Source organism: Gymnoscopelus microlampas (assembly GCF_963454915.1).
Source record: "Gymnoscopelus microlampas genome assembly, chromosome: 16".
Taxonomy (NCBI): Eukaryota; Metazoa; Chordata; class Actinopteri; order Myctophiformes; family Myctophidae; genus Gymnoscopelus; species Gymnoscopelus microlampas.
In genome coordinates, this window is record NC_139953.1 from 30,580,602 (window position 1) to 30,603,019 (window position 22,418).

The window sequence follows — 22,418 nt, forward strand, 5'->3', positions numbered from 1 at the left end:
CAACAATCGATTTGATTGAATCGATTTTGAGCCAAAAATATAATAATGATAATAGTGACAAGAATCTGGGATATACTCTTAATCACTACTTTGCTGACACCACAAAACAGAGGTTAAGTTTAAGTGTGTTACTTTGCACAGTGTTTACTACTAGATGCTATTCAAGGTCAGTGTGTGTGTGTGTGTGTGTGTGTGTGTGTGTGTGTGTGTGTGTGTGTGTGTGTGTGTGGTTATGTGTGTGAGAAACAGGAAGTGGGCATTGAACAGATGCTGAGAGGAGAGGAAGTACAGTATGAGATTTGTAGAGGGAGAGAGCCTGACCGATGCCAGATTTGTGGGTCTGATGCCGATCCTGTTTTTTGACAATCCTACAGTAACCGGTGGTGGTTACTGATTTCTTTTGCCCGATATTTTGTAAAAAAAAAGAAAAGAAAACATTAAATCAATAAAAAAAAATCAACAAAATAACAATAACTCGTAGAACTTGTATCTTATTATATTGCATTTCTTACTGATGAATTGAGTACATTGGACCACAATGAAAACAAGCCCCTGGGGATTTTTGTTTCATCCTTTTAGCATAACCTTTGACTGTACTACTTCTACTGTTAACAATCTTGCTATGAAAAAAAGTATTCAATCAACCACTCAAACTGTGAAAGGTGAGGTACACTACTGCACTGAAACATTCATTACAGCTGGAACCATGGTTGCTTGCAATATAACTTTGCTCTGTCTTCTTATGTCGTTCTTAGATGTATAAGTGTGTCTGAAATTGTACTTCCTTGAAATCTGAGCATTTTTGTGTGAATGGAGGGGGTTGGGGTTGTGTGTGTGTGTGTGTGTGGGTGTGTGTGTGTGTGTGTGTGTGCGTGTGCGTGTGCGTGTGTGTTGGGGTGTTATGTCTACAGCCTAATTGAACTCTGTGTGCACAAATGGAACCAAATGGACCCTTACGGGCCACACTGTCTAGGTTAAATTAACAGGATTTTATTGTCTACACCTAGAGCTGTGCGCTGTCGCAGCACAATTTCCCCCGAAGCCATTTTGTCCAGCGTTTTGTGTTGCACGTTGCCTTTTATAGCTCTTCTCACCTGCTCATTACAGTTCTCTGCAGGCTTGTTAGCGTTAACTAGCGTTAGCGTAGCCTTTGAGCTCCGCACTCACCCATTGGTCTCTCCTCCTCTTAACTACCCACCCATAAAATATGTTAGCCTGTTAGCGACACACCTATAAAGAACAAAACAAAACAAAAACGCCCACCTCTCCAGCGAGCCAGCCACCACCCCCAACCCCCCTGAACCGTTGTGTGATAAGTGGCTTGCAAAAGGTAAAAGCGCACTTTTCAGCAACTGGACATGCCATTGAATCAGCTAGAATATTAGTTTTTCCCATTGAGGATGCCTTTGGCTTTGCCTATAGCACCTGTGTGAATTACATTATGTGTTTTCAAGCATGGGGTCGTTCAAACCGTTATTTTGAGACTGCAATCAAGAAGGCTGTGTTGATTCTAGCACCAACAGGTTTTAGATTAATGAAGGTACTTATGTCTGGAGGCTAATTTGTGCAGGCGTAGATGTTGACTGACATTCATAGAGGTTAGCATCCCTGCTGTTGCTTTATGTTCCTGTTATACTAATTAATTGAGCGCTTGTCATTTTTCATCTCCGTATCCCCCTCCTATCAGATTTGTGTGTGTGTGTGTGTGTGTGTGTGTGTGTGTGTGTGTGTGTGTGTGTGTGTGTGTGTGTGTGTGTGTGTGTGTGTGTGTGTGTGTGTGTGTGTGTGTGTGTGTGTGTGTGTGTGTGTGTGTGTGTGTGTGTGTGTGTGTGTGTGTGTGGTGAAGGAAGGGAGGGTAAGGGAGTTCATTTACACTGATCATCTACAGACGCTGTCCCTCGGGCATACCTGCTCTGTATTGCACTAACAAGGGCAGACTATGTGCGTGTGTGCGTGCGTGCGTGCGTGCATATACAACTATACGCCTCTCTATGATGTCTTGTGTAATATAATAGCTGAGGCGTTGTGTGTGTGCTGTGCATATTCTTATTGCCTTGTGGTGTGTGTGTGTGTGTGTGTGTGTGTGTGTGTGTGTGTGTGTGTGTGTGTGTGTGTGTGTGTATTATAATAGCCTAATAGGTCCATGGTATTTGTCTTTGTGTGTATGTAGTTTAATAGCTCCATGATGTGTGTACGTGTGTGCACGTGTGTGTGACAGAAAGAGAGTGAGTTTACAGTTTGTAGTTTATTTGCTTCAGCCAATATGTGTGTGTGTGTGTGTGTGTGTGTATAATAGCCTAACAGGTCCATGGTACTGTATTTGTCTTTGTGTGGTGGGTGTATGTGGTTTAATAGCTTTATGGTGAGCTATGGGTTGTGATAATTACACAGTTGCGACAGCGTAGCCCTGTGTACAACGTTCCAGACACAGGCTGATGGAGCGCCCGCGTTCCGATCCAGACTATGTTGTCCCTCTCTCTCTCTCCTAGGAGATGGAGAACTCTGACCCGTGTGTGAACGCTCCACCCACCCCGCCGGAGGAGCCCGACCCCTCGCCCTCCCCTCGCAGAAAGCGCGGGCGTCGGAAACTCGAGCACCCAGAAAGACGTACGTGATACTTCACAGTCGTTCACTACATAGAATAACCCTCTGATACTCAACGCATTAACCACTTTCAGCCTGTCATCCCTATTTTGGGCATGTCATTTTAGGAACCCTTTTTCTAAATGTCAATGTTTTAAAGAAATGCAGAAAATAGCAGATCTACAAGCTCACAATGCGTTGCGATGCAACACGTTGTGAGCTTGTAGATCTGGACCAGTGCAGCTTGCAGCTAGTTGTGCCCCCTTTGCTGTCACTGTGGAATGCTAGCAGTCCTAACAAGCCAATGTTTACCCACAGTTTGATGAATGTCTTGAGATGACATAAATGTAAACTACAAGCATTTTTATTGATGTAATTTTTCCACTTTGTTGTCTGAGGCTTTTGATGCGAAGACGGAGGGGTACTGTAATTGTGACAACTAAGCCAGGGCTAAACGTTTCTCTTTCGCTTGCATTGCGTTTCTTGAGACTCTAACCCCATTCTCTTAACAGTTCCTAAAAACCGCACACTATTAAAGCATTTGGCCAGTAGTACACCATTTCACTTCTCATTGTGTTCACACAGAATGCAAAACACTAAACGGTTTTGTCAGAGTGCAGATGCAATTCTCATTCCACTTTGACATTTCAGTCAAAACTGATTGTTTTTCTTTTCTCAATTGTATATGTACATTTCCCATTCGCATTAGACACAGTTAGTCATTGGTGGGTCAGGAGGGAGAGAAGCACACAGAGGTCCGGTAGGCATCCATTTACGGTACAGTAAATGGATGCCCAATTACTGTACTGTTTTCCCCCAGAGCAGCTGTTTGTGTAGTAGTGAAATAAATGAATGAAGTCAAGTAAAACAACCATACTAGATGAGAGAGATATGTGACCAGGAATTTCTTGGGTGTTTTTGTATCTTTTGACACTTGGCTGTAATTTTGATTGCTATAGTTTCTTTTGCACAAGTGGTATAGTGTTATGAGAAATTCTTTTACGGGGATTGCACTTTGAGTTTTGTGGATGAGATTCAGGAAATGCATCCAAGCGATTGAGAAAGATTGTAAGGTGGATTTTAATTCTGAAACAGCTTTGTTCATGAAAATTGGATTAAAATATTAAACTTGTAGTGTGTGACGCTACAAGTCAAATTCAAGATCGTACAATATGTAAAGTTTAAATGGGTGTAATAACTTTCACACTGAAGTAAATGTTCCCTTTAACTTGAGATGTGTTGGTGTAGTGTAGTGAGAACCGTGACTTCCCTTCCCGCTTCTGTTAAATGTGAACAAATGGACCATTTCCTGTAACTCTCTTTTCCTTCTCCTCTAGTTGACCCTGATGACAGGAGCTGTGACTCCCCCAAAGAGGTGAGGATATCATCTCTCTGCAGCCTTTTCTGTATAGTCAGCTATGTACTGTATAGTCACATTCGGGTTAGCCTGAATGTGACCTGCTAGTTTTCCATCATAGTAAGTAAAGAGATGCTTCAGTATGTAGTTAACTATGCGTATATAAGGAAGGTTTATTAGAGGTACATGTATGTTTTTGTATTGTATGCCCAGCCATACGTGTTGTGTATGTGTGCATGCTTACAGTATGTGTGAATATGCATACACATATGCATGTGTTTGTGTCACTGTGTACATGTTTGTTATGTGCATGTTTGTTTGTTTGTTTGTGTGTGTGTGTGTGTGTGTGTGTGTGTGTGTGTGTGTGTGTGTGTGTGTGTGTGTGTGTGTGTGTGTGTGTGTCTGTGTGTGCGTGTGCGTGTGTGTGCACGCGTGTGTGTGTGTGTGTGTGTGTGTGTGTGTGTGTGTGTGTGTGTGTGTGTGTGTGTGCGCGTGTGTGTGTGTGCGTGCGTTTGTGTGTGTGCGCACGCGTGTGTGTGTGTGTGTGTGTGTGTGTGTGTGTGTGTGCAGGGTGACAGTGGAAGGCTGCGGAGAAGGCCTGTTCCCAGGCAGACTTTCCAGGCAGGAGACCCCTACTACATCAGCAGGAGACAGAGAGACTGGCTCAGCCGCTGGAAAATAGAGGTGGGAGGGGGTGAATATGAGCAAGATTAAAGCCTGATTTCTACTTTGTCGTTCAACTATGTTGCATGCCAAAAATGGCCAATCTTCAAGCTCACAACGCACCGTGGATGCGACGCAGCCGACCGGCTATTTTTGGCATAAGAGAGACAGTGAGTGTGAGTGAGCCCTTTCATGTGAGAGTGAGTGAGCGAGTGAGCGAGTGAGTGAGGGAGTGAAGGAGTGAGCGAGTGAGTGAGCGAGCGAGCGAGCGAGAAAGCAAATAGAGTGAGCAAGTGAATGAGTGAGTGGGAGATTGCCTGTGTGTGGGTTGTAACAGATATCCTAGTTTGAAAAAGAGATGATTTAGGCAAGCTTGTCAAATTAAGCATTAGTGAGTGCCTGTATGACAGGGTGACTGACTGACTGTGTGTGTGTGTGTGTGTGTGTGTGTGTGTGTGTGTGTGTGTGTGTGTGTGTGTGTGTGTGTGTGTGTGTGTGTGTGTGTGTGTGTGTGTGTGTGTGTGTGCGTGTATAAGACAGATAACAAGGGAGAGAAGAGACATAGATAAATTATACTTTGTATTTAACAGTCTGTCTGTTTGCATCTGTTTTACCACAGCCCGCAAACTCCAATCACTTACCTTTTACTCGGTGCATAGTCAAATCTAGGGTCATAATCTTACTTAATTAATTAAATTTGACCTGCAGGGAGCCTACGGGACGGGTTCATATCTTACACTTTAAATTAACATCTGGGATCTTGTGATGAGTAGCACACATTGGTGGGTGAAAGTCATTTGTAATTAAATGTAAAAACATATTGCATACTGTACTATATGTTATGTATAGGTTATAGTGACTAAAGCCAGTTTAACAATTTAAACCCTTTATACTCTTTTGACTGGGGTCCCCCATGGGTCCCCCATGGGTATTCTCTTCACCGAAAATAGTTGATCTACAAGCTCACAATGAATTGCATTGCGATGCGTTGTGAGCTTGTACTGTAGATCTCAGCGAATGTTTGCCTATTATGACAAGCCCAGAACAGGGACAATACAGTAGTTAATTTGGTTAAAATGGAATGCTCTCAGGGGTGCAGAGTATGGGAATGTTCACAGATTAGATTTAACCACAAATTTTTACTTTCACAATAGAATTGGGACATCCTTTTAACCACTTTCAATCTGACATCCCTTTTGGGCATGTCATTATAGGCAAACGTATGTTCCAAAATACACTTTTGAGTTGGGTTAATAATATTGTGATCCTTGTGGACTTTATTGCTTCATCTTTGTAATGTCATTACTGTTGTGTGGTTGGACTGTTGGACTCATACATCTTGGCCTTCATGGTTTTTGGAACATAATGATCGTCTAGACCAGTGATTCTCAACCTGTGGGCCGGGGCCCAATGTTGGGCCATGAGGACATTGCAAGTGGGCCCCCACAGCAGCCGAATGATGGGTGGGCAGCATGTGTTAAAAGTTTGAGAACCACTGATCTAGACTGTGTTTCATGAGCCGGTCTCATACGAACACTCGAAAATGTCCGAGGAATCACGTCTGGACCGTGTCCGGTGTTGGCCGTTAACACATGTAGCATGCAACAGGAGAATGTCCGTTTCAGATGCGTTCACACATTATGGTAAATACTCCGTTTGATAAGGTGAGCAGCGGGGTCTGGGTAGTAGATGCACGCATTAGCTACTCCCACGTAAATATAGCACAGGCACAGCCTGAGGGAGAGGCGAGGATCAAATACAGTATTTTTTGGAGAACATTGGTCTCTATTTACAGCCAAATGCAGCGGGAAGCGGCTACTGCAGTAGTAAAGAGATGTTTATGTTCGATCGGTGGATATTTCCAACTCGAACGCTAATTAACTCATTCAGTGCCAGACTTATTTCTGGCTGTGTTGTCCCAGTGCCAGAGCCAAAAATTCATTGTAAAAAAAAAAGTGCTCAGGAGCCGAGATACAGCCTTTTTCAGTAAGAAGTTAAACAAAGAGTGAATGGAGCAGCACATTTTCAAATCATGATATCTTGGGTTCAGAACATTTCCCCCCCCCCAAAAAAAAATAGTATGTTTTTTTTATTATTTTGTTTTATGACGTCTTAGACGTCGTGTGGCGCTCAGGGCTTAACAATGGCGATAACAACGGTGGCACTGAATGAGTTAAAAGCAGAATGATTAAACTATCTCTCCAAACTACTCGGGAGGAGGGGACGCTCCACCTGTCGAAGCGTCATCAACACGTCCACGAACTGAATGTAAATTCACGGACAATCACAGTGTCCATTCACACATACAGCCCTATTCCAGACCAGTTAAAGACGTACCCGTGATTTTCTACCCATTACCCGTGAAATACGTATAATGGAGCTGGCACTGTCCCTAAGTGCTATTCTGCACCTGCTATACCCGTTCTCCATTACGCCGACTCCGTTATTTGCGTGTGGAGGTGTGGTCGTGGGCGTGTTGTTGCTATATCCCCAAAATTGCTATTCTGCCCACACACCTTTGGGAAAGCGCACAGCAAACTTTGAAACCACCCACAAGAGCGGGCGCCACCGTTAGAGTGGTTTGACCCGGACTTAAGGCAAGGTAGTAAAAAAGTAGTACGATCCTACTGATTCTGAATGTCGTGTTCATTTTGAACTCTTGAAAACTTCCATAATACAGTGCATGTCTGAAAGTGGCTATGGTGATAGGACAAAATAGCAGATCTACAAGCTTGTAACGCCTCCTATCTTTTTGTACATGTGGCTCTCCCAGAAGGCTAGCCGTCTATAAGAGGGTGTGTGTGTCTGTGTCCAGAGATAATCTCGCAAACCACTGGAGCGATCATAGCCAAACTTTGTATGCACACTGCCAGTTTGCCTCAGATTTACTATTTTACGCAGAATGTTCACCCCAAAATAAGGATGCTTGTGTTGAAGGTAAAGAATGCGAAACAACTTGACTCTGGATGTGATTTCCTTTCCCCATAGGTGTTTCGCTGTGCTGTACACATATCGAGCACATTTTGACCTTTTGCCGCAGTGTTGAAATGTTGATGCTGTGTTTTTTTGGCAGCCTGTGCATTTTGAGACTGAGAAAAACTGTTATGCATTTGTTATGTATTTTGTTATTGTTTGTCCTTTGGCTTAAGAAAATCAAACAGTTTTAAAGAACATATGTGGATATAATGACAGTACTCATGGTCCAATAAATTCCAGATTGTCTCTTTAGGCTGCAGAGAAGACGCAACATGTGTGTCTGTGTGAAAGATGGAGAGCGATAGATGAAAGCCAGACAGAGATGTAGAGCAGAGTTTAGTGTGTGTGTGTGTGTGTGTGTGTGTGTGTGTGTGTGTGTGTGTGTGTGTGTGTGTGTGTGTGTGTGTGTGTGTGTGTGTGTGTGTGTGTGTGTGTGTGTGTGTGTGCGTGCGTGCGTGCGTGCGAGCGTGCGCGTGTGTATGTGTGTGAGTGTGTGTGTGGTTTCCTGTGAACAGTGATCTTCTCACCAGCACTAGTGTCTGTCAGACACTCTGATCACTTCCTTTTAATAATGGAGACCAGTACACTCTGGCGCTGCTCATTGGTCCAGGTTGCAGTTGAGGACATGTGCTTGAGTTGCATGATGGGATATGAATGTGACTAATGACCTATCACATGTCATGTAGTCTTGCTTTTTCACCCGATGTCACTTACCAGAAATATCCCCCAAAACAAAGACTAGTTCACAAGTTTTAGTGCAGTCAAGTCATGCGTGTGTGTGTGTGTGTGTGTGTGTGTGTGTGTGTGTGTGTGTGTGTGTGTGTGTGTGTGTGTGTGTATGCGTGCACACGTGTGTGTGCATTCGCGTGCATGCATGCATGCATGTGCATGTGCATGTGAGGTGACAGACAAAGGGACAAAGGACTGTAATTCTACATTGTATACTCTAGTGCTTAGCAGAGAACAGATAGAAAAAGATAGATTTAGTCATACAGAGAGGTAGAAGACATTTTGGCACAAAGAAAGAGGCCAACAAAATAGTTTGACAAAGAAAAAGATAGATTGAAAAGAGGGGGGGGCACAAAGACAGAGAGAGAGAGAGAGAGAGAGAGTGTGAGAAAGACTGAGAGAGAGAGAGAGAGGGAGAGGGAGGGAGGGCTGGTGGAGGCAGAGGTTAAGCAGTTCCAGATTTCTGTGTGTGTGTGTGTGTGTGTGTGTGTGTGTGTGTGTGTGTGTGTGTGTGTGTGTGTGTGTGTGTGTGTGTGTGTGTGTGTGTGTGTGTGTGTGTGTGTGTGTGTGTGTGTGTGTGTGTGTGTGTGTGTGTGTGTGTGTGTGTGTGTGTGTGTGTGTGTGTGTGTGTGTGTTCTGTCAGTCCGTTGAATCGCAGCCAGCTGTTGGCTCTACCCCCACTATCCAACATCTTCCCTATCACATGGAATCCACACATCTCCGTCAAGTCACTCCTTTTCTGGAGTGAACAAAAGCCGGCGTGTTTCCTGATTAAGCATAATATAAAGCCTGATGAAGCCTGCATGATTTATGCTTGGTCGCACCGCAACACATTGTTAGATGTGCCATTTTCAGTGGGCGACACTGGCGCGCAACCATGTATAAATCGGGCTTCATTCATGCTTAAAGTATGACAGATTTTATTTTGCGTGTCATTTGCTTGGTGCAACGAAGTATGAGAATTAGGCGTAGGGTTTCAGCCAAGCAAATAGATGTTGAGTTGACATGTACTGTAACATATAATGTACAGTAAAACCGCTCCCTCACCATAAAAGGGCTGCAGTTTTAGTAGAGTGCCGATACCAGTAAAACGTTCTTAACGTGTGTCGGTCTCAGCGGAAAAAGCTTGTATGCCGAAAAAGACGTCTTTTCAGCAAACAGCCTTACTTTATCACAAGAGTGCATTTTCTAAATGGTCCAAAAGATTTGATGTGCTGTGGCTAGTAACTCTGTTCTAAAATAAACGTGTGTGTGTGCGTTTGCGTGTGTGTGTGTGTGTGTGTGTGTGTGTGTGTGTGTGTGTGTGTGTGTGTGTGTGTGTGTGTGTGTGTGTGTGTGTGTGTGTGTGTGTGTGTGTGTGTGTGTGTGTGTGTGTGTGTGTGTTTTTTGTTTGTTTGTATGCGTGTGTGCACGTGTTTATATTTTCATGTGTGTGCATGTATATTTGTGTGTGTGCACGTGTGTATGTTTTGTATATGCGCATTTATGTTTATGTGTGTGTATGCAAGTGTATGTTTCTGAGGTCCTAACCCTGACACCTCCTATTGCCTTGTCAACCCTGAGAGTTACCTAACCCCTGACCTTGACACACACGCGCGCGCCGCGCGCACACGTAGAGAAGTGGAGTTATGTCTGGTTGTCAGACAGGGTTTAGGGCACTAAGGACAGGATTTCAGGGGCCATGGATTGAAGGGGGGGCGGCTGGGTTAATGTGTGTGTGTGTGTGTGTGTGGGGGGGGGGGGGGGGGGGGTACATGTTGTGGGTTCATCTAAACATCTGTTCAGCCGTCTCTCAGTTTGTAAATCACACATCCAACTGTTGGCCAATCAACAGAGAGCTAGGAAGAAAGAGAGAGAGACTGAGAGACTGAGAGAGAGAGAGAGCATGAGGTGTGTAGGCTGTTAGAAAGTGTGTGGGGCTAGTTCAGTGGAGAGGGCAGAGAAGGGTAAAGTGTAGGAGGAAGTGAAACACAGAGAGAACATGAGAGAGAGAAAGAGAGACAGAGATGGAAAGTTGCTGCTGCAGAGCTGCGATGTCCGGTCTGTAAGTGATGTTTTTTTTTGTGCTTCTATTTCATGCATGCATGTCTGAGTCTGGGTCTGTGTGTGTGTGTGTGTGTGTGTGTGTGTGTGTGTGTGTGTGTGTGTGTGTGTGTGTGTGTGTGTGTGTGTGTGTGTGTGTGTGTGTGTGTGTGTGTGTTCATGGGTCTTTAAACCTTTTTCCTACAACAGTGATAATGTCTCTGAATTAACCCTGAGGATTTTACAGTGCAGGATATGTTTGTAAAAAAAAGAAAAAGAAATAGAAAATATGTGTATATATTTTATTTTATTTGTCAAAAATTGCAGATCTACAAGCAAAGTGTCACGATGCAACACACTGTGAGCTTGTAGATCGGCTATTTTCACTCGACACTATCGTACAAAGTATAAAACAGGGCTTAAATGGTTAAGTCAAGTAAAAACAGCTTGACTAACGGTTGCCTGCTTTCCTATTTGATCCTCTGTGTTGATCGGACTGGCTTTGCGCCAAAGTGCTGTCAACCACATACAGGCTTCCTCTCTCCTATGAGCTCCAGCACATCAAAGACCTTCAGTAGTAAACCATCTGAAGGTCACGACGACGCTTGTGTTCTTCACGAGCTGCGCACGACTTTACATATCATTATATTCATATTCACTCACTGTAGATAGCATGTACATAATACTGTATTATTCAGATACTGTTGACACTGTACACATGAGTACATCAGTCTCATATTCGCAGTTGAAAGACTTTGCCTATATATCCATTCATATCCATTGATGATAGTTGCATATTCATGCATATATTCACTGGTGATAGATTGTACATTTAATAATACTTATATTTATTGATAGAATACACATATAGAGACTCAGTCATTCCCAGACTCCAGGTCTATTTATTCTATTTCATTGTATCTTTGTTCTTATCTCTACTCTTACTTACCATCCTTACTGCTGTTGCTGCTACAACACCTGATTTTTCCCCACAGGGCTCAATAAACGTTTTATCTTATCTTTCGAAATCTGTGGCAAGACCTGGAAAGTTTGCAGCAATGTTCAGTAACAGTGATTGTCCTGGCTTTATGTGGTGAAGGTGAAGTACATTTTTTGCCGTACTACAAACCCTAACCCTGCAAACCAAACGGCCGCTTTATGTCTCGATAACGAGAGGAGATGCCAAGCAACGATCTGACATGTTGTTAACTCCCACCAGGGTGATGAATGACTTTGGACCCTTGCTGTGGAAAACAGCGGAATTGTCCTTTAACATCCTTTTGTTGTGAAGTCATGCAAACAGGCTGTTCTGTCATTAGGACCAGCCCATTCTAAGAGACCTGAGCAGAGGTTCATGGAGAGACCCTCTGACAGCTCATCTGTAATGCGTCCCATGGCTGCGATCAGATCTAACCCCTTAAGACCTGAGGCCGATTCTACAAATGCCTACCAAATCAGTAATTCTCACACTTTCAAGATTTTTCAAAAATGTTAAAAAATAGCTAAAATAGCTGCTATTTTTGAATAGCCAACGCAAAAATCTAAAATGACACAGATGCCTTCCTGGTTTTAATGGGCTAATGAAAGAGCACTCGACGTTGTATGTTGTCTATTGAGCGAGTGCTGCAGCGTAGGTCTTTACTGCCCTCTTAGCGGTGATTTAGATGTTTGTGTGGGTCATTTGTGTGTTTGTGTGTGTGGGGTGGGGTGGGCTGAATCTGTGTGTTTGAGCAACAACGGGTTCATCAGTGGGTCAGGGTCGGTCACGGTCATAAAGGGGGCGTGGTTTAAGAGATGGCTCATTGGATAGGTCGAGGGTTGAGGGGTGAGAGGTCACAGGGGGATGGGGCCCGGAGTGAAAATACTGACCAGGCCATGGGGTTCATCTAAGTTCAAAGTCGTAACTCACAACATTACGGCCCCTCTGTCTCTCTCTCTCTTGCTCTCTCTCTCTCTCTCTCTCTCTCTCTCTCTCTCTCTCTCTCTCTCTCTCTCTCTCTCTCTCTCTCTCTCTCTCTCTCTCTCTCTCTCTCTCTCTGTGTTTCCTTTCTCTCTTCATCACAAGCATATCTTCTTGACGTACATAACGTAAATTACATCAACTTAAGTGCCGGTACTGTACCAGGGCTTGGTGTACTGTCAGTAGGCTACAGAATGTGCAACGTAGTATTGAGCATCTGTCTACAGCATTTGTGCACTAACAACGTGGTGGAGACATCTGTGATGGTACTAAACATATTTTAGGTACTTACCAGCAGCTCTCTAGCATACCTTACTGCGGTGCTTCTCAACCTTTTGTGAGCTCTGGACCACTAACATATTTTGAAGAATATTGTCAAGGACCACCACACCCCACCTCCCCACAAGAATATACAGTATAGGCACACTTCTTATATTTGATATATAAGAAGGCATTACAGCAATTCATTTCTATCTTATTTTATTTTATTTATTAATATTTAACATTTATACTTTATAGTTGCGCACTGCTGTTCTGAACCAAAAATAGCATGTTTACAAGCTCACAATGCGCTGCAGCGTGCCGCTTTGTGAGCTTGTAGATTGCCTATTTCTGGTGCATGACCACGCACAACAAAGTCTATCAAGCCCTTAACAGTCATTATTTCATTTCAAGCTTTTTTCCCCACACTACACCTACAGTATTTGTTCAAATATTATCTTACATTTGATGGACTTGTGTAACATTATTGAAACATATTTAATACTTTTAACAAAGGTACAATATACATATGTTTTTAAACATTTTAAAACATTTTCTCATGGACCACCTGTAATTATGCCATGGACCACTAGTGGTCCGTGGACTACTGGTTGAGAAACAGTGCCTTACTGCAGTGGTTCTCAACCCCCCCCCACCTCCCAGGACCCCTGAGGGGCACTTTGAGAACCCCTGCCTTACTGCACCAAGCTGAACACAGAATACTGTATCATTATGGGTATCACATGGTACGCTGGTACAGTGGAAACAACGCATTTGCTTCAGTCCATTTCAAACTGTGCATAAACATTGTTTTAATGTCTATTTATTTATAGTAGCTTAGGCTAAGTTCAAGTGGCAACCTGATACTGTTACTGTACTACCATGCAAAATGTTCCTGTCAGCCAGGCTACAGTAAATCACTTTTAACTGGAGTATCATTTCATATCAACCGCAACACCACCCTGTGGTCACAAATTCCAGGGAAAGAAACTCTCTCACATGCCTGACCTGAGTAGTAATAATACTACTACTGCTAGTAGTAGTAGCAGTAGTAGTAGTAGTAGACGGGTACGGCAGGTAGAGAAGACATCATAGATTGGTATCTAAATCAGAATTACCTTCATGTCTGTTTGCAGTGTACACTTGCATTCTGTACGCACACATACTGTATATCTACATGGACATGTGCTAGGAACTTTGTTTGGTTACAAGTATAGTGTACATGAACATTATACATTAACATAAGCCAATCAATGTTCTTAGAAGTGTACTATATAATTACCTCCACCAAGGAGGTAATTCCCCTGTCTGTCCACTTTTGTATATCTGGATATCTCGAGCAGCTATGAATGGACTTGCACAAATCTTGGTGAAAAGGTTGGTCCTGGGCCAAGGAAGAACTCATTACTTGGCCAGAAGTGCGTCACAAAATGCACATAACTTCTGAACAGAAAACCACACATGAGCTCAGGGAGAACCGATTAACTGGTCAGTGGTCACATGCATGATGAAGTTCTATTCAAAAAGGGGACATGGCGCCAGAGGCACTAAAACACCTTATAGACAAACTGCCACCTTGGTGGAGGTCTGTACTCAGCTTTAGAATGACCTGTGATTTGAATTCTTTCCAGAAACAGTAACCAGAAACAGGAAATACGATTAAGCATACATTTTCTGTCCACAGTTGAATCTATAGTTGCTTGAGGGTTGCATTCTGTGCTACTGACCCACTGACCCACACAGTCTTACCTTTAGAAAGGCACAGGACAGGGCAGGAGAGGAGATGACACTAACAAGTAAATGTCAATGAAGATTCCATAAAGCCTCAAGCTTATTTATTTTACATTGTAACCCTGAGATCCCTATTTTTGCATGTTATAGGCTAAATGTTTTAAAAATGTTTAGAAAATAGTAGATGTACAAGCTCACAATGTGTCGCAATGCGAAGTGTTGTGAGCTTGTAGATAGCCCATATTCTGAACATTTTTGTAAATGTTTGATAATAGTGTTTAATCAACTGAATTCAACAGGGCTCCACATCCTCAAACAATGTTCACTGCACTGTGCACATGGGGTGAGCACTGCCTGCCTATTGTGAATCGTTTAATTTTTATTTTTGTTTAATTTATTTTTATTTTGTTCTGGCAACCAACACAATTTATTATTATAATTTAATTATAATTTAGGCTAATATAACTTAGTAATTACATTGGTTTCCAAGGTCCATAGCTGATCTGGATCTGGATAATTCTAGATCAACTACAAATGGACGCTCCTTGGAGCACAAGTCTTAGTCAGCTCTGGGTGTCCTACCCAGGACTGTGTCATTCCTGCCTGCCCACATCAATATCAAAAGTCTATTTGAGTGTAATTGTCATTCACAAGACCATTTGTAATTTGGTGGTGGGGGGGGACATCTTTCTGCAACAGTAACATTTGTATTTGTATCATTTGTGGTGCCCTCTATGGGTGACTTTGGAATCGCTTTTGGCCCCACAATGTGTGATTCAAATTTGGGGGTAGATCGGGTGCTGCATTTATTATTTCAAAGTGACTTTGAGTACTTAGAAAAGCACTATATAAATTGTATGTATGTATTATTATTATTATTATTAATATTTTTGCCATTTTGTGTAAAGCGGGCCCCTACCACATCCTTTGGAAGGCAATCATAGCCAATCGGAATGGAATATGGGAATATGAAACATCTCACACACACACACACACACACACACACACACACACACACACACACACACACACACACACACACACACACACACACACACACACACACACACACACACACACACACACACAGACACATGGATATGGGTCTTCGCCTGTTGGCGTGGTTAAGACAGTTACAACAATCAAAAAATATGTTTTATGGTCATCAGATACACTATTGTAGTTTTAACGTAACACCAATTCCTTGAGATTTTCTACTCTGAAGAGATTTTTGGATTGTTGGACGTATTGTACAAACATCTCAAATGTTCTAAAACCTTTCCATGGAATTTCCTTTAGAATGTGTTTGTATGTGCATACGTGTGCATACGTGTGCATACGTGTGTGTGTGTGTGTGTGTGTGTGTGTGTGTGTGTGCGTGTGCGCGTGTGTGTGCGTGCGCGTGTGTGTGTGTGTGCGTGTGTGTGCACGCTCACGCACACGAGTGTGTTTATCTGTGTGGTCTGCGTCTGTGATCCGTGTAACAGGCTGATTAGGATTTTATGGGGTCAGGGGTCAACAGGAGCACAGAGGAGTGACCCCCCTGCCCCGGGTCACAGTGAGGAGAGACCTGTCAGAGAGACGAACACTCTCACTTTTACTGTCTCTCACAGTGCAATTTACGCCAGCTTCCTTCTCCTTTCTAAACCCCCCACCCCCCCTTTTCTCTTCTCTTTTCCTCTTTGTCCTCATCAGTCGCTCTTATTTTTTATTGCTCTCACTTTCTCCCGTCTTCCTCACACATTGGTCTCTTTCTGCCTACAGATACAGTACTGTACAGATACAGTGCTGTAAGCATACAGGATATCTTACTGCCTCAGATACAGTACAGTACTGCACACAGACAGGATCTCTTTCTGCCTCAGATACAGTACTGTACGCAGAGAGGAAACATGATATTGTGCATCTTCTCTCTGCCTGTCCCTTCTTATTTCTTGCTGCATTTCTACAGGCGCTCTGTCAATTTTCATTTAAATCTCCAGCCACACATATCAACACATAGCCTGTTTGCGCTTTCTTAGTTTTTCTTTTGAGTGCCACCCCACACTCCAAAGACACACACACACACACACACACACACACACACACACACACACACACACACACACACACACACACACACACACACACACGCTCCTGGGCTGCCTGAACCCATTGCACTGCCCCCTTCCCCTCCCCGCTCACTTCCTGTTTAGAGGAACAATTAGAGGATTGTTCCAACTGCCCAGGGCACTATAAGGCCCTGATCTACTTCATCCACAAACTCATCTGGATGGGCCACAGAAAACATCAATTATGGGACATTCCTAAAAACCATTGGTCATTTTCTTGTTTATGCTTTTTAACTACACTGTAAGACAGTGGTTCTCAAACTTTTTCATGTCAAGGACCCCCATACTAATATGTATTTGGCCGCGGAACCCCATCTGAAAATGTTTTGTGCCAGGGACCCTCCCAAGATTTGTGTTGTTAAAATGCTTCACCTTGTTTCTGTTACACCGCGCTCTGACACTGACGAAGGCTGGATAGCCGAAATGTTTGTAACTTAAGGCATATGGAAATAAAAGAAAAATTGACCTTGTCATTCTGAATGCGACCCTTCGCTTGCCATTGTCTGTTACAATTCTTCAAAAATACTCCACATTTTTCAAGATTTTCGAGATTCTTTGAAAATAGCCGATATAGGGCTAAAGTCAGTGGTTAAATTAATTTTGATGCTATATTAACTAATTTAGCTGGGGACCCCCTGGACCCCCCCCAAGGACCCCTGCTATAAGACATACAGACCACCACCATACATAATACCATGATGCCTACTGTACTTAATGAAGGTCTGCAAATAATTTTGTGTTCAGCAGGCAAGGAGATTGGCATGTGGGACAAACATTTTTTGGGTAACTCAGATTAACATTCTTAAAGGACCCTGCCAGTGGTAATGCATTTTTATTCCATTGACTACTGCTCACCTTCTACTGCTGACCCTTTTCCAAAGCTTGCTGCCGCTTTTTAGCTATTGGAATGTTTCACAGATTTTGCTATTTTAAATTGAAACTTTCAGGTTATAAACCCATCTTTAAATGCTCTGCTTCTCTGGCTGTCATTAAGAATTTTTGAATTCCTTTCATAAATCAAGTTTCTCCAGGGACAAATTACGGCTAGCTTTGTCAACAACAACATAACAAAATGACCATGACAGAGATTTCACTGTGTTGGATTACCTATCTCAAGCAAATCTTTGCAAAATAACTTCCACACCATACTGAAATGAATGGCACACAGTGGCTGCTCCAAAAAACAATAAAAAAGAATACGTTTGGTATGCTTTGCAAAATGCTTGGCAGTAATGTCAAGTATACTTTGAGTTGTAGTCAATGTTCTTAAATGCCATACCACCTTTAAATAGATAGATAGATAGATATATACTTTATTAATCCCGAAGGAAATTTGCTTTGCTCATCGGCTCCAGTGCAATACATTCATACAGATGTCAATGGTAAACATTTAAAAAAACATTACACCAATGAATGAATAATAAAAACTATCAGTTATAAGCAGTTAAAAAACCTAGGTAAAAGCAGTTTAAAAAAAAAAAATCACACCCTGTGTGAAGAGAGTGGTGCCTTTGATGAGCCCCGTATTGTCATCACCCGTGTTGTCATCAATGTTTGTTTATTGGACATACATACATACGGACACACGGACAAAGTCAGATATAGGAGTGGTTGGCACCACTCAAAAAAACACAGCTAAAACAAATAGATATAGATCAAATGTGTGGAAAAACTAAATAAATGGCCATCTATTCTGTACTACTACAAATGTTACCTGTGTGTCATGATGTCCATGTTTTTTCTTCCCTTCATGCTCATGGTCATTTGTGGATATGATTCCCCAATGTTTTTACAGTCTTCTGTCAATAGACCAGATGTAGAGTAGTATTTACGGGAAGAATGTCTATGGATATCTAAAGTACACAATATAAACTAATGTGTCCAGAAGCTATGCTTTGTTTGACAACCTGTGTATATAGACCAAAATAATATGTTTCTAATAGTCTATAACAATATGTGTCCTGTTCCAGAAATAAGGTCAATGAATCATACTGTTGCAATGCGACACTGCGTTATCTACCTGGAAGATTTGTTTGGTTGTGCTGATGACATGATGATTTTGTTTATTACACAGGCTGAGAGGCGGGCTTACCGTGAGGCTGAGATGAGCATGATGGATGACCTATCAGAGGGTGACTTTCAGAAGGAGGAGGAGCCAGCCAGCCCTGCCAGCCAGCCAGCCCCTCCCCGCCAGCCAGCCCCTCCCCCTCCCCAGCAACACACAGACCCTGCCTCGCCAAGCGTCGCCATGACGCCAGAGCCTGCTGCCAGGGGAGACCAAGCCACGCCCAGTGAGATGGAGTACCAGGTAGGGGTGCAACACTTAATCCAACTAATCAATTTAAATGATAACAAAAAATAATGGATTTTAAGGAAACTAGGGCAATGCCCGTTGGGAACACATGCCCCTCCGGTTATGCAATACCCATAGCTCTTTCTTAGGGGTGTGGGGAAAAAAACGATTCGAATACAAATCGCGATACTCATGTTGGACGATTCAGAATTGATTCTCTCTCAAAAAAAAAAAAAAATATTATTATTACTTTTTTTTTTGTATTTTTGTTTAACGACATTTTTGAGAAGTGGCAAGTTCTGGGCTGAATCGGGAAAAACATCGATTTTGAATCAAAAAAAAAATAAAGTTTTTGAATCGAGAATCGTTCGTTTTGAAAAAATCGGGGGAAAAAACGAATCGTGACCAAACACTTGTCAACTATTCGATTAATCTAAGAAAGTAATGGATAGAATAATTAATAAGATAATAATCGATTGGTGCAGCCCTAGTACCAGGTAAAACAAACTGACCATGATGATGTATCTTCTGTCACTATCATTTATGTGTGTATATATGCACTTTATTTTTCAACTGAAGTATACTTTGTGTGTGTGTGTGTGTGTGTGTGTGTGTGTGTGTGTGTGTGTGTGTGTGTGTATACAGGATGGCAGGGGCTTTGGCATCGGTTCACTTGTGTTTGGGAAGCTGCGGGGGTTCACATGGTGGCCAGGGAGGATCGTGTCCTGGTGGATGAGCGGGCGCAGTCGAGCTGCAGACGGAACCCGCTGGGTCATGTGGTTTGGAGACGGCATGTTCTCTGTGGTAAGAAAAGTCTTAACTACTTACTGTAAAACCCTATACTTGGTTGACCTGGGTCCCTCAGGGTTCTACACTAGTGACTTTTGAACACTGACGGTCCCTGGACTCCACTTTAAGAACCACTGCTATACGCTATCCAAAATGCTATTGAGCACTTTCATTACAAACCATTGTGCTAAATAAACATTCAGTTCACACATTACCTGCTCTAAATTTGCTCTTCGTTAACAGAAATACTCTTTGGAAATTAGTGTACATGATGACAATGCCTTCAAACACCAACTTAAAAAGAGAGAAATAGTAAAAACTTGGGGAAGAGCGTTCCATGCTTCTTAAAAAACAATAGCGAACCCCTACTGATGATATCATCAACAATTAAGGGACAGTTTCACAAATCTGTTGCTGACAGTTATTATTGCCAGACCTCTGGGAGAAGACCAGGCTGTTCTTTCTTGCTTTCCCAACAACATATCTCATTGAGCAGGGATGCATCCAGGTCCTCCACATATAGCCCAAGTACCACAATCGCTTGAATTTGATAGCCTCAGGCGCACTACGGCTGAAACTAACTTCTCTGCAAACTGCAGTGAAGATTTCCTGGCATGCAGTAAAATCCTTAGTGTTAATTCTTAATTTAACTCTGAGAGTGTACAAATGTAACCAAATGGATCTGGAAGGGTCCATTTTTTCACTTGGAGTTACAAATGGATAAATTAACCTTGTGGATTTTATTGTGTGTCAGATTAGCTGATGTTTGTGATCAACAATTAAAAGTTTGAATGTCTAAATTCTAACCATTGCATTAACCCTCATAAATATAATTCCTATTCACATCAGTCTTTTGCTCCTAGCGAAACAAATGATAATGAGATAATGATAACACAGAATAATAATCAATATAATATTCAGGGAAGACAATTAGCCTACATTATAGTTGATGGGGCCATTAGGGACCTAGATAATGGATAGGGAGGGGGCATTGTCCCAAAAAAGGTTATGAACCACCGGGGGCCTCATTATTTCATGCTAGTTTGGTTAGTTCTGATCACCCCCTTTCCTCTCTCTCTTTCTGTTTCCAGGTGTGTGTGGAGAAGCTGATGCCATTCAGCTCCTTTGCCTCTGCCTTCCATCAGCCCACCTACAACAAACAGTCCAAATACCGCAAGGCCATCTACGAGGCTCTGCAGGTAACACGCACGTAACACACACACACACACACACACACACACACACACACACACACACACACACACACACACACACACACACACACACACACACACACACACACACACACACACACACACACACACACACACACACACACACACGCATGCTCTCTCTCTCTCTCTCTCTCTCTCTCTCTCTCTCTCTCTCTCTCTCTCTCTCTCTCTCTCTCTCTCTCTCTCTCTCTCTCTCTCACACAGCAGCCAGCCTTTATGAATCAATAAATTCCTTTGTAATGGTGAAGGACTACTTTTGGAATTAAAATTTCCCCACACACAATAATGTGGGCTACTGATATACCTGTTCCAGCTTCCACATAACTCATTCATTACTCGTGGCCTCCCTTTTGTGTGTCAATACATAGCTGAAGAAACAAATCGTCTTCAGGGAACTATAATCGTAACTACATGAACTCTAGTCTCGCTATACTGGAGCCAACATTGAACTTGTAGATCTGGGAAAAAAAACGTGTAGTTCTAGAAAAAAAGAAGTGGACCATAGAGCCCTGGGGAACACTGTCAACTAAGTATAAAAGGGTTTTTAAATGGTTAACAGAACAGAGCACTCATATATCAGAATCAGAAGCATGTACTGAAATCAATTATATTTTGAAAATAGCAGATATACAGTATAGCAGATCTACAAGCTCCCAAGTTGTCAGCTTGTAGATCTGCAATTTTTGACACATTTTCAAAATGTTCTATCATTTTTTCCCCCGCCTATAATAACATGTGACGCTAGTGTTAAAGCGGTTAATATCCAATCCTCTTCATGTGTGTTTGCCCAGGTGGCGAGTACCCGGGCGGGCAGGCCCTCGCCCTCCGGTGATGAGGGCAGTGATGGGTTGGAGCTTCAGACCAGACAGATGATAGAGTGGGCCAATAAAGGCTTCCTACCCAGTGGTCCCAAGGGACTGGACCCCCCAGAGGGTACACACACACACACACACACACACACACACACACACACACACACACACACACACACACACGCACACACACACACAGTTTAGGCATTTAGCAGACGCTCTTATCCAGAGTGACTTACAAGTGCGAGATCAGAATAAGCAGGGTGAGAATGAACTCTAGTCAATAAACAACCAGCTTGACAGTCACATTACACAAGTACAGTGCAGAGAGAACAATAAACCTAGCATCTGTCTAAACAACATGCTACTGTATCTAAATAACATTCTTAACATTTGTGGTCCAGAAAAAATACATCCAAGTAACAAAAACAAGTGACCAAGAGAATAGTATTGTATTGTAAATTAATAAAGGTGACGAAGGGATTCAAGGAGAGAGAAGTGCTTGGGGGTTGAGCCGAGGTGGCGTCTGAAGAGGTGAGTCTGCAGACTACGTTGGAAATTGGGATTGAGTCTGCAGTTCTGACTGCAATGAGTTTATTCCACAGTTTGGGAGCCAGGAGGGAGAAGAGTCTAGGACGTGTGGAGCGTTGTCCATGGTGTATTAGGGAAGGCTTAGACAGCATTCTTGTGTTAGCTGATCTAAGTGAGCAGGAAGGGTTCACACGCACGCACGCACGCACACACACACACACACACACACACACACACACACACACACACACACACACACACACACACACACACACACACACACACACACACACACACACACACACACACACACACACACACACACACACACAGGGTGGGTTTCAGCCAGGTGGCAGCTAAAGTGA

At 42.8% G+C, this 22,418-nt stretch overlaps 1 protein-coding gene across 5 annotated transcripts in view; it reads left to right on the forward strand.

Annotated features, from left to right (window-relative positions):
* The window catches only part of LOC311063732 (DNA (cytosine-5)-methyltransferase 3A-like), a 58,926-nt gene that overhangs the window by 15,911 nt on the left and 20,597 nt on the right, over positions 1-22,418 (forward strand). For 3 of the 5 annotated variants that reach the window (XM_084083299.1, XM_084083300.1, XM_084083298.1), the window contains 7 exons: positions 2,490-2,607; positions 3,921-3,958; positions 4,511-4,624; positions 18,468-18,701; positions 19,332-19,490; positions 20,567-20,674; positions 21,502-21,643. In XM_084083299.1, the coding sequence (XP_083939425.1) occupies positions 2,490-2,607; positions 3,921-3,958; positions 4,511-4,624; positions 18,468-18,701; positions 19,332-19,490; positions 20,567-20,674; positions 21,502-21,643 (913 nt within the window). The remainder of the gene's footprint in view (positions 1-2,489; positions 2,608-3,920; positions 3,959-4,510; positions 4,625-18,467; positions 18,702-19,331; positions 19,491-20,566; positions 20,675-21,501; positions 21,644-22,418) is intronic. The other 2 variants (XM_084083301.1, XM_084083302.1) reach the window with 2 other exon arrangements.